The sequence below is a fragment of the Salvelinus alpinus genome, chromosome 8, assembly GCF_045679555.1.
Source record: "Salvelinus alpinus chromosome 8, SLU_Salpinus.1, whole genome shotgun sequence".
NCBI lineage: Eukaryota > Metazoa > Chordata > Actinopteri > Salmoniformes > Salmonidae > Salvelinus > Salvelinus alpinus.
Window position 1 is genome coordinate 72,214,768 of NC_092093.1, and position 15,740 is coordinate 72,230,507.

The window sequence follows — 15,740 nt, forward strand, 5'->3', positions numbered from 1 at the left end:
TATAGAGTGTGTTATCATGTGTATGCATAGTGTGTGTTATCATGTGTATGTATAGAGTGTGTTATCATGTGTATGTATAGTGTGTTATCATGTGTATGTATAGAGTGTGTTATCATGTGTATGTATAGTGTGTTATCATGTGTATTTATAGAGTGTGTTATCATGTGTATGTATAGAGTGTGTTATCATGTGTATGCATAGTGTGTGTTATCATGTGTATGTATAGAGTGTGTTATCATGTGTATGTATAGTGTGTTATCATGTGTATGTATAGAGTGTGTTATCATGTGTATGTATAGAGTGTGTTATCATGTGTATGTATAGAGTGTGTCACCATGTGTATGTATAGAGTGTGTTATCATGTGAATTCATTCTCTGGTATGCAGACAAACAGAGGCAACAGGCAACAACATAATAATAATACATCTAATGACAAGGCTTTGAGAAGGCGGGCTACATTCAATGACAGAATCACGGGTTGGATTTGCACCGTTGTCACATACAACCATTTCTTCTGTTGTGTATGTGGTGGGAAATGTCTCCGTAACATCTTGTTTCCTGGCTCTGCGTTAGGTCTAATAAATTTGCAGCCAGTTATTAGACAACCATAGGAAATAAAGAGAAATAGCTAATTAGGAAAGGGAAAAAAGCCCTAGTCAGACAGTATCCCTGAGAGGATGGAACGAGACGAAGGCGGTCATGCATCTCCTCTCCTGCCTATAGGGCCACAGTCCTGCAGACACTGCAAGTCCAGACTCAATTTACCCATTACACTCTGTCCTGACTGTGGTAATAAAATGCTAACCATCTCAATATCCCAGGAAGGCAGGCAGGCAGCACGATGGGAACTACACCCCTGTAGCTTAATTCAGCTTTATTTCACAATAAATGGTGACCCTCCCTCCCTCCCTCCTAACCTCTATGTTTAATCAGGTACACTACTCATTAGAGGCTGGCTCCTGGGCCGCTCCTAAATTGGGGGAGATGTTCTCCGAGTCTCGCTAGTGCGATAAGTGCAGATTTATGTCAGAATTAAGTTAATAGCTGCCCTGCTTTTCTACTCTTTAATTAAGCAAAGCAGACTTTTTTGTCTTCTTGTGCACTGATTACCACTGACCAAGCCTTCCTTCCAGGAACAGATGCAAACCTACTTGATGGAAACCCACGCTGGTTTGCAGCAATAATTGTTTTTAAATGATAACATGAAGCAATTGTGTAAAATTATGTTTACAATTATAGAGTGCATAAACCCATAAGGTGTAATAAAACACCAACACAAATGACATTTTTATAGAAAATAGATCATTCAAACAAAAAACGAGCCACTATATGTCACCTCTTTTGTGATCTTTTATTCTCCAACTCAGGCTTCCCTGCCTCTGCTACCTACAGACAGGACAGTGCAGTACGGGTACACTTCACTAAGCTGTGGATAGATCATGTCAATATAGAGGAGAAAACACAACACATCAACAATTGCTCAAATTCAGCGAAACATCATCGTCCATTGGAGGTCCAGTCTAGAGAAGTATTCAGCATTTGATTTCCACTTCTGATAGCATTTCTATTGATTTCATATTTGCCTCTGCCCTGCACGGGCCCTGCCAGACACAACAGATCATTGTATTTCTCGACTGTCAGTCATGTTGATCTGAGGGCCTGTCTGTCAGCTGCTTCCCCCTGCCTGCCTCTCTCTTACACTCCTCTATCAGCCACTGCAGAACGAGAGGAAAGGGACTTTGGCCGGCTACGAGGGGAGGAATCAACATCAGAACAAAACACCAAAGAAATACACGAAAGGAAAACCCCTCATCAGTTTTCCAAAGTGACTTCTTTCCTAAAAAAAAACTCATCTCGGTTTCTCTCTTCTCCTTGAAGATGGATAGAGCTAATAATTCTACACCATCTGTCCTCTCAGAGAGACAGGGAGGAAATATAGCCTGTATGTGGTTTATTCGTTAAGCCTCCTTGTGTTTCTCCTCACTGCCTAGAAATTGCCTTGGTCAGGCACGTCGTATAGTCCACTTCCCATTTAAAGAAATCCATTTGTTTATCAATAGGATCCTTCCTTCACTTGGCCAAAGTGACCCGGCCTGGCTGTTTTTTGGGGCCTCCATTTAGTAAATGGGCTTGTTTTGACATCCAGGAACCACACACACCCATTAACAGTTTACCCATGCACGCACGCACGCACGCACGCACGCACGCACACACACACACACACACACACACACACACACACACACACACACACACACACTCATATACTTACAACTAACAAATAACACATGTGCACAATGTTTGGGGTCAATTATATTTTAATTCCAATCAATTCACAAAGTAAACCAAATACCACATTTTTCTCACTGAAAGGCATTGAAGAGAACTGGAATTGGAATGTCAGTGTATTTCCTGAATGAACTGGAATTTAAACGGAATTGAACCCAACCTTGTGCGCGCACAGTGTGCACACACACACACACACACACACACACACACACACACACACACACACACACACACACACACACACACACACACACACACACACACACACACACACACACACACACACACGCTTCCTCCAACTACTACTAAAGGTAGTTCATGTGTTTGCGATGGAAAGGCCGCCTGGTTGGAATGGAAAGGGAAAAAAGCATCCCTGCTCTCTTCTCTCTCATTCGCTCAGCCAACCCCCTACCATCTCCCCCCCACCTCTCTCTCTCTCAACCTCCCCTCTCTTTCTCCCCTGCCTGTGTCTCTGTACTCTGCACCCTGTGACCCCTCGTCATTGATCTGGATGAGAGATGTGATGAGTGGCTCTTCCACTTAACATGCATGTCCAAATTCCCTCCATATCCCATTAGCTGTGTAACATCCATCCCCATACTAATAAACAGAAGTATTGTATAAGCCCATGTCATATTTACATCCATCAGTGAGACATCTTGTTCCTCCCTCTCTTTACTCTGATAAGCCAACTCATTGCCATTGTGTGTCTGTGTGTGTGTCTGTGTGTTTGTGTATCTGTGTGTACGTGTGTGTTGTCTGTGGCCTGACAAGTGTTAGATAGTGAAAGCCAGCCGTCCTCCAGCAGCGCAGAGCAGAGCGAGTGTGGCGGGCCTGTTAACGCAGAGGGGATGTCCGCCTCAGAGGCAGTAACAGCAATTAACAGTCAATGGTTCCCTGAGCCCTGCTTCAGAAGGCCACGACTGTATTACCGCTATTCTTAGAAGCCATACACAGAGGGGGTTTCAGACCATCATTTTCCATGCGTGATGAACTGTGAAACGTAACAAAAGCCCTATTACCACAAGAGGGATTTGGGCTCGCATTGCATTAGAAAGGGGAGAAAGTAAAACCTTAGTCAAATCGAATACATTTAAAAAATCCCTATGACATAGAAATCAAACTGAGAGTTTAACCAAATGGTTAGCTGGTATTATTCATGAGTCCTCTATTCTTTTGGGAGGAAAGTGCTGAGCATATTACCGTCGAGACAATGTGGAGTTTTTAGCTAGTCAATAGCAAGGCCCTCCATGGCTGATTCTGACTGGGAATCTCTATGCTAATTCCAGGACTAATCCATTGGAAATAAAGGTATTTCCAAACTGACAAAGAATTGTTATTTCAGAAATCAGTGATGCTAAAGAAGTCGGATGTACAGTAAATGTCTGTCTTGTCTTTTTCATTCCGAGACAGAAATCCATTTTGGATTGGCATCACACTGCTTGTAACTCTCCTGCTCTAATATATCATTTGACGTTGAAAACACAAGACAAGTCATACAGCAGAAATAATGGGAAATGTCTGCTGTTTGATTCTGTTGTCCTCATCACTCGGCCTGCATCACAAATGGCACCCTATTTTTATAAATACTGTACTTTTAACCAGAGCCATATGGACCCTGGTCAAAAGTAGTGATAGGGAATAGGGTACCATTTGTGACGCAACCTTTGACTTATTATGGGAGAGGGTAGGAAAATTTGACAGAGAGCATCATGGGAGGGGGAAAATGAGGAAGCACCATCTTTCGTCTTGTTGTGGAAGAATCCATGGTGTGTGTGTGTGTGTGTGTGTGTGTGTGTGTCAGAATCCATGGTGTGTGTGCGTGTGTGTGTGTATGTGTGTGTAAGAATCCATGGTGTGTGTGTGTGTGTTTGTGTGTGTGTGCATGTGTGTGTGTGTGTGTGTGTGTGTCAGAATCCATGGTGTGTGTGTGTGTGTGTGTGTGTGTGTGTGTGTGTGTGTGTGTGTGTGTGTGTGTGTGTGTGTGTGTGTGTGTGTGTGTGTGTGTGTGTGTGTGTGTGTGTCGAATCCATGGGGTGTGTGAGTGTGTCAGAATTCATGGTGTGTGTGTGTGTGTGTCAGAATCCATGGTGTGTGTGTGTGTGTGTGTCAGAATCAATGGTGTGTTTGTGTAAGAATCCATGTAGTGTGTGTGTGTGTGTGTGTGTGTGTGTGTGTGTGTGTGTGTGTGTGTGTGTGTGTGTGTGTGTGTGTGTGTGTGTGTGTGTGTGTGTGTGTGTGTGTATCAGAATCCATGGTGTGTGTGTGTGTGTGTGTGTGTGTGTGTGTGTGTGTGTGTGTGTGTGTGTGTGTGTCAGAATCCATGGTGTGTGTGTGTGTGTGTGTGTGTGTGTGTGTGCGCGCGCGTGTGTGTGTGTGTGTGTGTGTGTGTGTGTGTGTGTGTGTGTGTGTGTGTGTGTGTGTGTGTGTGTGTGTGTGTGTGTGTGTGTGTGTGTGTGTGTGTGTGTGTGTGTGTGTGTCAGAATCCATGGTGTGTGTGTCAGAATCCATGGTGTGTGTGTGTGTGTGTGTGTCAGAATCCATGGTGTGTGTGTGTGTGTGTGTGTCAGAATCCATGGTGTGTGTGTCAGAATCCATGGTGTGTGTGTGTGTGTGTGTGTCAGAATCCATGGTGTGTGTGTGTGCCCTGTGTCTTACAGCATTACTGCTACTCGGTGTAGCAGCAGTAACATCCCACTTAGCAGAAACTTGTATCCAAGCCGAGAGTCAAATCAAATTGTATTGGTCACATATACATGGTTAGCAGATGTTAATGTGAGTGTAGCAAAATGCTTTCGCTTCTAGTTCCAACAGTGCAGTAATATCTAACAAGTAATTGAACAATTCCCCAACAACTACCTAATACACACAAATCTAAAGGGGTGAATGAGAATATGTACATATCAGTATATGGATGAGCGATGGCCTAGCGGCATAGGCAAGGTGCAATAGATGGTATAAAATACAGTATATACATGTGATATGAGTAATGTAAGATATGTAAACATTATTTAAGTGGAATTATTTAAAGTGGCATTGTATCAAGTGACTAGTGATCCATTTATTAAAGTGTCCAGTGATTGGGTCTCAATATAGGAAGCAGCCACTAAATGTTAGTGATGGCTGTTTAACAGTCTGATGGCCTTGATATAGAAGCTGTTTTTCAATCTCTCTGTCCCAGCTTTGATGCACCTGTACTGACCTCGCCTTCTGGATGATAGCGGTGTGAACAGGCAGTGGCTCGGGTGGTTGTTGTCCTTGATGATCTTTTTGGCCTTCCTGTGACATCGGGTGCTGTAGCTGTCATGGACAGGTAGTTTGCCCACGGTGATGCGTTGTGCAAACCTCCCTACCCTCTGGAGAGCCTTACGGTTGAGGGCGGTGCAGTTGTTGTACCAGGCTGTGATACAGCCCGACAGGATGCTCTCGATTGTGCATCTGTAAAAGTTTGTCAGGGTTTTGGATGACAAGCCAAATTTCTTCACCCTCCTGAGTGCGTACATTTGGACTAGTGATCACTACATACAGCAGGTGTCTCACACCACCACATAAAGGCTTTGTCCCAGATGGCACTCTATTCCCCTGGGTCCTAGTCAAATGTAATGCATTATAGGGAAAAGGGGGCAATTTGGGTCGGACTCAGAGGTGCCCGGGCCATGCATGGCTGGGCTGGCTAGGCCGTGACATGCCATTAAAACTGGATATGTGGAAATTTCCTCCATCACCTTGATAATGGGTTTCTGTTGCGCTGCAACCTGCCTGGCTGCCCTGGGCGGCTGGATAAGAAGGGACTAGTAGCTGAATGGGGAGAGTCTGGAGAAATAATGAAACGATATAAAAATCTCTAGCCGCCGCTCCCGCCGCCTTGTGCCTCATGCAAAGTTTATGGCAGAGCTTCCCTTCATTCGCCGCTGAAATATGAAGTGGATAGCCTACTCCTCCAACCAACGTCACTGCCTGTGTAACATTGCATTGTTTATTCTGGTCAAATATTACACTCACATTATTACGGGCCCTGCTGAATCCGAGGCAAAATGGCCTTATGTTTAGCGCACGACGTGCATTGTTGCTACAGTCAGATAAAAAATAAATGGTTTCTTATTCTAGGGTTTGATGGGGGGGAAATAAACAATTTCAAAGGAGAAATGTCCTTGACTGTGCGGATTAAGATAACGTGCGATATACATAATCAAACATGTTTTGTTGTGATTTCTATGTGAATTATGTACAGTACAAAGGAACTTACATGATGACGTCATCATACTATATTGTCTGCTTCTTTCAGGGTTTTCTAGATAGTGATCCTGAATCAAACCACTACTAACTACCGACTCTAACAGGGAAATTAAACAAACATGTTGTTCACTTTGAGGTGTTGGGAGTGCTTCAGTAAAAGCATTTCAACAGGCCATTGATTTGGTTCAGACTGACAGAGATGAAAGAGAAAACACATAAATGGATCATTTCCTCCTAATACCCTTCTGATGTTCAGCAGTTCTATTGAATAAGTCATTTGTTTTTTCAATGCTGTTAAAATGCTAATATTTTCCAACCAGAGTCCAGCTTCGTTTAAGGATGTCAGCACTTTTTGAAAAGCTGCTTTGTGTGTCTTGTTTTCCAATCTTTCCCCTCATGAAAATCACATGAATAAACTATTTGATTAAACCGAATGTCACCGTTTGTCTGAGAACAACATTGTAGGCCTCAGTAAACTCTCTCTCTCTCTCTCTCTCTCTCTCTCTCTCTCTCTCTCTCTCTCTCTCTCCCTCCCTCCCTCCCTCCTTCTCTTTCTCTCTCTCCTCTCTCTCTCCCTCCCTCTCCCTCTCTCGCTCTCCTTGCGTTCAGTCTAGCTGCACATTTAAATATGAAAAAGGTGTATTGTTGTTGACAGCACGCTCGTTTCTCCAGGAAATGTCATGTGTGAGCCTCTTGAGGGATGGCAGGGTGCCCAGGGGGTAGCGGAGTTAAAACAGCCCCTGTCTGACTGAAGAGCTGGGTAACCATGATCAGCTTAGAGAAAGGTCACCGTTGTATATCCTCATACAACCCAGCGAAGCAGCCCTACTCTGTCTTTATTGGTTAACACAATGCTTTAGTCAGGTCTAGACGCTTTCAGATCATGATTGTCTGTGTTTAAATAAGGCCACGGATATTTTCAGATGTAATCTCTCAGATATTAGAGTTGCTGACTGACTGAATGAATTGCTTAATGATCCTCCATGTTATTGTACATGTCAAACAGAGACAGAGCCTCACAATGTGGGATTGCTTTCCCTGCTCTTTTATTTGTATTTAACCTTTATTTAACTAGGCAAGTCAGTTAAGAACAAGTTGTTATTTATGATGACAGCCTAGGAACAGTGGGCTAGCTGCTTTGTTCAGGGGAAGAATGCCAGATTTTTACCTTGTCAGCTCGGGGATTCGATCTAGCAACCTTTCGGTTACTGGCCCAACGCTCTAACCACTAGGCTACCTGCCGCACCGCTCTAGTGTCCGTCTACTGCCCAATTAGAAACAAAGGGCACAGCATACTGTAGCATGTATCCCCATTGTAAGCTGAGTCCATAATAAAGAACATGTTACATTAGTGGGATGCCTGAGTGTCGTCTAGGAATAACTTTACTTACATGTTATAACGTTAGGTTGGCCGGTGCCTGGTCGGTACAGAAGGACGTTTTAATCATCTCTGTCTTTGTTTCCTAATTTAGATTTGATTGGCTATGAAATTCATCACAGCACATTGGGAGTCAGGTTCCAACCATCATCAGCACTTCCTGGTTGTCAACTGAGAGAGGGAACACACACCGAGACAACCACACACACACGTACACATGCACACACTGGCTGTCTCCCTGCATCACATTACACAAACACACACACACACACACACACACACACACACACACACACACACACACACACACACACACACACACACACACACACACACACACACACACACACACACACACACACACACACACACATGCAGGAACATTTTCTTTACGGAAAATGTGTTTACAATTTTCCGTAAGCAACACAAATAAGATGGAGATCAATTGGCTGTGTTGCAGGATGAATAATGTAAAGTTATACCTCAAGAAACATACAAAATACTTGATCATGGTTACCCTTACTTACTTTGAGATACCACAGACTACAGATATCCCACTTGAATGATTCCCAGAATCAGGAGGGAATAAGCAGGAAATCCGGATTCCTCTAACCAGGATTTCTGGAAAACCTGGGAATTTACCAGAATTTTACAACCCTACTAAGGAGGTGTTCAGAGCACCTTATTCCCTCTGAATATCAAATAAAGTCCTAAGTATCCTATAAAACCCTGAAACCTCTCCTGAACACTCCTCACCTTCAAGACCCTCCAGAGAGGTGTGACTGAAGCGCCACCTCCACAGACTCCCTGCTCTTTCTTAGCTGTCGCAGGCAATTCATAACCAGAGGGGACTGAGATATCTAATATCACGGCAGAGCTGTGTGAAATAGTTCACCAGGGTTCAAGTTATTGCTCCGGCAAAGGTCACTGGACTGTGAGCGGAATAAAAGGCCTCTCGGAGTAGATGATGGGGCTGCTGTCTCCCTGCATCACATTACACAAACACACACACACACACACACACACACACACACACACACACACACACACACACACACACACACACACACACACACACACACACACACACACACACACACACACACACACACACACACACACACACACACACACACACTGGCTGTCTACCTGCAACGCTGGCCCCCGGGATGGGGAACGGAATCTGGGATCAGCAAGCCCTTATGAGCAGAGCACCACACACTGATGACTGTCTGTCTGTCAGTCTCTCTCTCTCTCTCTCTTTCTCTGTGTTTGCAGGCAGATGTGATGCCTGATACCTCCACAATCACACAAGAAGCAGACATGTAGGCCCTGGAACCAGAGGCCTAGACCCTGCTGCTGCCAGCTGCACACGCCCGAATCAATTAACAGTGATTTAATTCTCTGATAGCTTGATGCTAATAGTCATTACCCGAATACAGAGTGATCATACTCATAATGAAAACGTCTATTGGCATCATAAGCAGTGTATCGGCACCTGAGTTGCAGCTAGCAGTGTATCGGCATTGCAGTTTTAGCTATTTCACCAGTAATTGCTCAAACATTGATTTACAGAGTCCTGATACTGCCAAGTAAATGTCAACCGACTGCAGAGAATGAACGGCCCTGAAGAGAGATGATTCATATTCTGATAATGCTGAGTGACATGAGCTTGTTTAATTGAAAGACTCCAGTGGTATCACTCTGACAGCCAGCGTTGCTGTTTGCAGTAGAAATAACTGAGCTAATGCTAATGTTAATGCAATGAAAGATCATTGGACTGTTAAAAGACGCATACAGGCTAATAATGATTCACTTGGTTTCAAAACGTCCCTCTCTCCGTGGCCAGGAATAGAATGAGATTATTGAACCACTGGCTATGAAATGAAGCACGGGTGATTGTCATAGAATAGCATTTTCACACACACACACACACACACACACACACACACACACACACACACACACACACACACACACACACACACACACACACACACACACACACACACACACACACACACACACACACACACACACACACACACACACACACACACACACACACCAAAAATAACAAGTCCTCCAGAACAACTGCAATACTGCTCTGTCCAAGTCTGGACAAATGCGGATTACATAAGGGGTCAAATTGAATCAATCTGGGCGCTCAATACCTTAAGGGAGAGGGGAAAAAGACCCAGTTTTGATGCTGACCCCGAGCTGAAGGAGTCCAGCCATTTTAAAGGCAACCTTGGGAGTCTGTCATGGAGTCAGCGGTTTCAAACGTGCCTCTGAGATGTCTGTCTGAATAATGTATCCTATGAATAAAACACATTAGCTACTAAACATATTGAATAATTCACTTTCCAAAGCCCCTGCACACAAGATATTAGCTCTTCTGTCACTGGGCATATCTTTTCATAGCCCATGCCTCTCCCTCTCTCTCTCTCTATTTCTCTCTCTCTCTCTCTCTCTCCCTCTCTCTCTCTCTATTTATCTCCCTCTCTCTCTCCCTCTCTCTCTCTCTCTCTCTCTCTCTCTCTCTCTCTCTCTCTCTCTCTCTCTCTCTCTCTCTCTCTCTCTCTCTCTCTCTCTCTCTCTTTCTCTCTCTCTCTCTCTCTCTCTCTCTCTCTCTACCCCCTCTTTCTACCCTCTCTCATCTCTCGGCTGATGGTAACTGTCTATTTTTATTCCTCACGTAACTACTATCTTGGAATCTCACACTATTTATCTAAAGAGCACTTGAAAATTTGAAGAGTGCTATTTGTTCTGATAAACTCTTCAATGTGTTAGTACACACACACATACACCAAACACACACAATAAAACCCAACATTTATTCATCTTTTAACGCCTGTGTGTCGGTAAATTAAGACCGCCAGCTGTGATTTTCAAATGTAAAGATCCCAAATGAAGAGGAGGCCCTTTTTTAAATGAAATACCTATACACCCCTTTACAAAAGACACAAACTGCGCTATCGTCCTCAAAGCAACGCATTCACTTTCAAGTGGTTATCTCTTGCGTGCTGCTAATTCCACAATGCTAATAATGCACAATGCTAACTACGTTTTAGTCCACCAAGACTCTCTGTGTCTTTGTGAATGACTGACCACCTGCAGAAGAGAATGCATACGGAAAACGATAGCGTAAGGCCCAGTGAACACCCAACACCAAGATATATTTTCAACAGTGAAATTCATTTAGAAAATTGACATTGATGTACTTTCATTTCGGGTGTATCTCACACCCATCAGGACGTCATTGCCATGCCAGTGTGTACTTACGGTAAGCGGTAAGAGACTGCAGTGATTATAAATACACTGTGGTCCGTGAGAGAACTACATGTAAGATAACTTTCTCCTCTCTTGAGGGGAGAATAAATGGAAATCCATCACATATGTTCCCGTTACTGAGAGGGTGTGAGACCTGCAGAATATATATGGGATTCTGAATTCATTACACATGTTGTGGGAATATATATTTATATAGGTAACTGCCAAAATAAAGGAAACGAGGAATACAAAGTATTGAGTTAATTAAGCAATTAACATCCCATCATGCTTAGGGTTATGTATAATAAAACACTGGGCATGCCATTCATTTGGCCATTATTTTTGGCTACCATGGCTATGCCCCCATAGGATAAGAATGTCCCCATCCACCCGGTCACTGAATGGTTTGACAAACATGAAAACGATGTAAGCCATATGCCATGGCTGTCTCAGTCACCAGATCTCAACTCAAATGAACACTTATGGGAAATTCTAGAGTTGCGCCTGAGACAGCGTTTTCCACCACCAACAACAAAACACCAAATTATGGAATTTTTAGTGGAAGAATGGTGTCGCATCCCTCCAATAGAGTTCCAGACATTTATCTATGCCAAGGCGCATTGAAGCTGTTCTGGCGGCTCGTGGCCCAACGCCCTATTAAGATACTTTATGTTGGTGTTTCCTTTATTTTAGCAGTTACCTGAATGTGTGTGTGTGTGTGTGTGTGTGTGTGTGTGTGTGTGTGTGTGTGTGTGTGTGTGTGTGTGTGTGTGTGTGTGTGTGTGTGTGTGTGTGTGTGTGTGTGTGTGTGTGTGTGTGTGTGTGTGTGTGTGTGTGTGTGTGTGTGTGTGTGTGTGTGTGTGTGTGTGTGTGTGTGCCTGAGTGCAATATTAGAAAAGTTGACCAGCAATTCTAACTTTGGTCCATTCATATCTCCCTTACTTCATTTGTAATGCATCCACTTGTATAACTACGGAGGACTGTCTATTGGAGAGAAGGGTACAAGTCATATTTGAGACAGAGAACAGGACTTACCAGGGCGCAGTATGTCTCAGGTGGGTCTCCACAGGTGATGTTGGGTGGGTCCACCGTAACCTTCAGGTACTTGGTCATGTCCATGGCCTCAGGTTGGCAGGCCATGTAATCCCAGGTGAGTCCTTCGTCCGTGTACACCTGAGACTTACACACGTCGTAGTGTCCCCAGGCTGGGTAGTGCTGCATGGTCTGGCACACACTGGCCCACAGTGCCTGCAGTGTCAACACCAGAGGGAAACGCATCGCCGCTTCCTCTCAGACACTCTGGGTCTCCTCTAGAAAAGGGCTATTGCTTTCTCAATGGGGAATCCCTCTCCTTCTCTCCCGAAACAGAGAGACAGCGAAACAGAGGGAAAGGCCTGGGCCTTTGAGTTTATGAAATAATCCAACCTTTACGGAGAGAGGAGCTAAGGAACTGTGGCAGCATGCCAGCCTCCTGTTAACAGCTTGGGGGGGGGGGGGGGGGGGGGGGGAGGGGTGTGAGATGGAGGGGCGAGGGGGGACACCACTTGTTTTGGTCTGGAGTCCTCTCTGTACTCCGTTTCAGGCCTCTCCGACAGTACTCTCTCCGGGAGGGCGGGAACGGGGGAGTCACGACACGCCAAAGTTACGGGGTGACTGACCCGTCAAGGAGATAAAAAGAGAAGGAGTGGATGGATGGAGGAGGAGTCGGTGTGAAGGAGGAGAGAGGCGAGAGCTAGAGCGAGAGCCCTGGAGGAGGCAGCCTTTTTGACACGCAGATGGAGAGATGAGTGACAGGCCACTCAGCTTTGTTTGCTGTCAATCATGTCTCTCTTCCGCCCGGCAACGGCACCCAGGGTCTGTAGGGAACAAGGAGAGGAGAGAAGAGGGTGAATGCCTGGTGGGGGGATAGTTTGACAGAGAGAGAGTGTGTGTTTGTGTAGGGATAGAGTTTGACATCAGCAGGCGGATGGCAGTGTAACAGGGGAGAGATCCTTGATGTGGTGGAGTCAGGATGGGCATAGTGAGTGTGTACATCCCAGAGGGGGATTTTATAACCAAAGCCATCAAGGTGCATTAGATCCTGATGCTTTTCACACTAAGTCCACACCTCACCTTGGTTTTCACTTATCATGAGTTTGTTTTCTACACCCCTTCCCAGGAGAACCAAAAACACCAGCAGCTAAATCTTCAATCTAACGTACCCTTAAAATGTAAGTTCTTAATATCATTAGCATTATATAACATTTGGAGGATTATAAAGTGTAGTTGTTGGATTGTGGCAGTTACAACACCGTTGACACATACTGTATGCATCGGATCAATGTTAGTCATTCCAAAGCACAGGTCCATTCTAGAAAGAGGTGAGATGGTGGTACGCATGATAAATGAACAGTCAGGTCTCAACAAAACCCTACATCCATACCATTTCACAATATGCATTGACAAAAGAATGCTGCACTTATATCAACAATAGTTGCTATGGTAATATGAATTGCCTGAGTATAAACCAAACATGTAGTGTTGTTGTGATCGCAACACTGAAAACATCTATTCTTTATTCACTATTCATACACAGATACAAATGAATGTTTTCTTGTTGAAAGACCTGGAATGAATCATGAGAGGGACCATCTTATCCTCGACTGTTTTATTTGCCTCATGATCGATCACACAAGGCCTTTCAGGTTGAATACAACACCCTCAGCAAGAGAGTTCAACTCATGAAGCTGCAGATGACGAGCGCAGGGAGAAAACTAAACTAATTCGTTTTTTTTTTAAACTGCCAACATTTGAAATGGACAGGACTGCTTCAAATAACATCTCTGGACATACTGCACATAGAGTACAGTAAACAGCTAAATAACTGTGAAAAAGCAATCTGATGTATAGATTTCTACATCAAAATCAAATAGAAAATCCCCAAGTAATTTCACCCCTAACTATCTAACTCTAACCCTAAATCTAACCGTAACTCCTAATCCTAAACCTAACCCGAATTCTAACTCTAACCCTAACCCTAACCCCAAAGCATAAAATAGTATTTTTCCTTGTGACTCCTGGTCTCCACAAGGATAGCAAAACCAAACACACACACTCACTAAAACAAGGCTGCAGCTTAGCTGAGCTAGCGCTAGCCACTAAAGAGAGACACATTTCACAGGCAGGTAGCCTTTTACTCCAGCCAGCCCAATAGTGACTTGGCTTGCAGGCAACGGCAGGTAATTGATGATGACGTTAGCCAGAAGCTGTGTGAGGGATGGATCAGTGGACGTTTTAGTGCTGGTTAATCAGTCAGCCCAGACAATGGACCCGCTGACCCAACACACCTAGTCCTGAGTGATCAATTAGCCTGCTATACGCCTACAGCCTGAATGTACAGGCCTCACTGCCCAGCCTGTGTATAGGTCTCTCTGTCTACCCTTGAGATGGGCTGAACGCTATAACTTCTGCTTGTTTATTCTCTATTTTGCCATGAGATAGAAAATGCCATCAGCTATACTTTAAGTTACAATTTTCAGGACTGTTTTTCATTTTTTATTGGCTCATAGCTTATTGTAAAGGAATACAGTAATATCTTATACCTACAGTAAAAGTACAATATCTGGTCATATTTTACTTTGATAAACAATTATATTCTCCAACCATTTGGGTCAGTTGGCAGTACTGACTCAAATGTCTAACCTATGGAGTACTTCTACCCATATAGCCAGCATTGAATTGGGTCTATTTTCATGAATCTAAAATAATAATTCTGTTCTATTAAAATCCATCACATCAATCATGATGACCATTATCCACAGCTATGGATGGAGACCTTGATTAGATCCACCACTCTGAATGAGAGAAGAGAGAGAGAGAGAGAGAGAGGAAGAAAAAAGAGACAGCACAAGGCCAAAGTGGAAGAGAGAGCGAGAGATAGAGAGAGAGAGAGAGGGGGGGGGGGTGAAAGGGTAAGAGGGCAGGAGTGAGCAACGGTGAGAGAGCGGGAGTGAGGCAGACAAAGTGAGTGAGGAGAGAAGGGTGAAGAGGAGCAAAGAAGAGGGGGAAGACCTTAACTGCTAAAAAGTAGGAATGTCAATGGAGGAGACATGGGAAGGTAAAATGAATCCAGTTATCCAGTAGAGATCTTGGCACTGAAGCTCTATGCCATTAATAGACATAATATTACTAAGGGCTGGAGGTGACCAGGGGCCTGTTTCAGTAGGGTAGGCCTGACTGGATAAAGATGGGGTAGGGGGGGTCAGAGACACCCAGGCTAGAGTAGCAGGGACAGTGGTATCCAAACTAGATAAGGGGAGTGGGGACAGAGATACCCAGGCTAGATAAGGCGAGCAGGGGGGAGTGGGGATAGTTATACCCAGGTTAGATAAGAGGAGTGGGGACAGAGATACCCAGGCTAGATAATGGGAGCGGGGACAGAGATACCCAGGCTAGATAAGGCGAGCAGGGGGGAGTGGGGACAGTTATACCCAGGCTAGATAAGGCGAGCAGGGGGGAGTGGGCACAGTTATACCCAGGTTAGATAAGAGGAGTGGGGACAGTTATACCCAGGTTAGATAAGGGG

The 15,740-nt window shown here is 44.4% G+C and overlaps 1 protein-coding gene across 9 annotated transcripts in view; it reads right to left on the minus strand.

Annotated features, from left to right (window-relative positions):
* ntng1a (netrin g1a) overlaps positions 1 to 15,740 on the minus strand; it is a 154,986-nt gene that overhangs the window by 117,000 nt on the left and 22,246 nt on the right. For all 9 annotated transcript variants that reach the window (XM_071414947.1, XM_071414954.1, XM_071414951.1 and 6 more), the window contains exon 2: positions 12,212 to 13,032. In XM_071414947.1, the coding sequence (XP_071271048.1) occupies positions 12,212 to 12,454 (243 nt within the window). In that variant the 5' untranslated portion in view covers positions 12,455 to 13,032. The remainder of the gene's footprint in view (positions 1 to 12,211; positions 13,033 to 15,740) is intronic.